Here is a 1,316-nt window from a genome sequence, read left to right on the forward strand (position 1 = left end):
ATGGAGATACCAAACGGGTTGGTGGGCCGAAGTCCAAGCCCAATAAAGAGGTAATCATATGAACATAATAATAGGCACTTTGGTGAGGGCCTCGGCTGAACTCTTTAGGGCCTCGGTGACGCCTCGACTTTGGGGCCCAATTCTGATGGGTCTCGTCCGAGCCCAATAAGATGGCCCAATATGAAGTGGTAATTTATAGGCGTAATAGATAGTTTTTTGTAAATTTAGAAATCCGTTTATATTGATTGCTACACACATTAACAATGAGCAAGTTACAATATATATACACAAGTTTGGAATGGTGAGCAAGAAAGAATAATATAGCTTGCACGTGAGTTTCAATACAGTTACAACAGCCACATTGTGGTCCCACAGGTGCACATTAGAAGCTCACAATTGGCAAGATCATCCAAGTAGACATACGCAGATTCTGATGCTGGCTATAGGTGTATATTTCAACATTCTCCCTCAAGTTGGAGCTTAATCTTTAACTCCAAGCTTGTCCTTGAGAAATAGAAATCTGGTTTGTGAAAGAGGTTTGGTTGACAAATCTGCAACTTGATCAGATGATGGAACATATTATATTCTCAACTTTCCTTCAAGAACTTTATCCCTTTTGAACTGTATATCTAACTCAATGTGCTTTGTACGAGCATGGTAAACTGGATTTGAAGCTAAGGTACTGCACTAAAGTTGTCACACTGCAGTATAGGAGGTGAAGTAGAGTGTAACTTAATTTCCTTAAGTGAGGATTCAATCCAAGTGATCTCAGCAGTTGCTTGCGCCAAAGCTCTGTACTCAGACTCTGTGCTAGACCTTGCCACAACTTGCTGTTTCTTTGAAGACCATGCTATCAACGTCTCTTCTAAATAGACACAATAACCAACTGTTGACCTCCTATCATCAGGGCAGGATGCCCAGCCTGCATCTGAAAAGCCAGTAATGTCAATATTGTCACTTCTTTGGATCCATATACCTTGTTCGGTTGTCCCTTTCAAATATTCGAATATCCTTTTCACTGCCTTCCAATGTAAATCTGAAGGTGTTTGTAGAAATTGGCTCATTTTGTTCACTACAAAGGTTATGTCAGGTCTTGTATGTGCTAGATATTGCAGACCACCTATTGCATTTCTGTATAAGGAAGGATCTTCTATTGGTTCACGTTCATTTTTAGAGATACACTTACCTACCATCATAAGTGCAGCACAAGATTTAAGGTATTCAAAATTGAATCTTTGTAGTAAGTCATTTGTGTACTTGTTTGAGTAAGATGCATTCCTGACTCATGCCTTGTTACCTCAATTCCCAAAAAATAG

The 1,316-nt window shown here is 39.6% G+C and overlaps 1 protein-coding gene across 1 annotated transcript; it reads right to left on the bottom strand.

Moving 5' to 3' along the window:
• Positions 1-674: 674 nt before the first annotated feature.
• LOC111385358 (uncharacterized mitochondrial protein AtMg00810-like) lies at positions 675-1,186 on the bottom strand (the record flags this gene model as incomplete). The annotated part of the gene is made up of 1 exon (XM_023009741.1): positions 675-1,186. A coding segment is annotated over one exon (512 nt), but the record flags the coding sequence as incomplete, so codon positions are not given.
• Positions 1,187-1,316: the final 130 nt, after the last annotated feature.

This window comes from Olea europaea, unplaced genomic scaffold (genome assembly GCF_002742605.1).
Source record: "Olea europaea var. sylvestris unplaced genomic scaffold, O_europaea_v1 scaffold31349, whole genome shotgun sequence".
NCBI lineage: Eukaryota > Viridiplantae > Streptophyta > Magnoliopsida > Lamiales > Oleaceae > Olea > Olea europaea.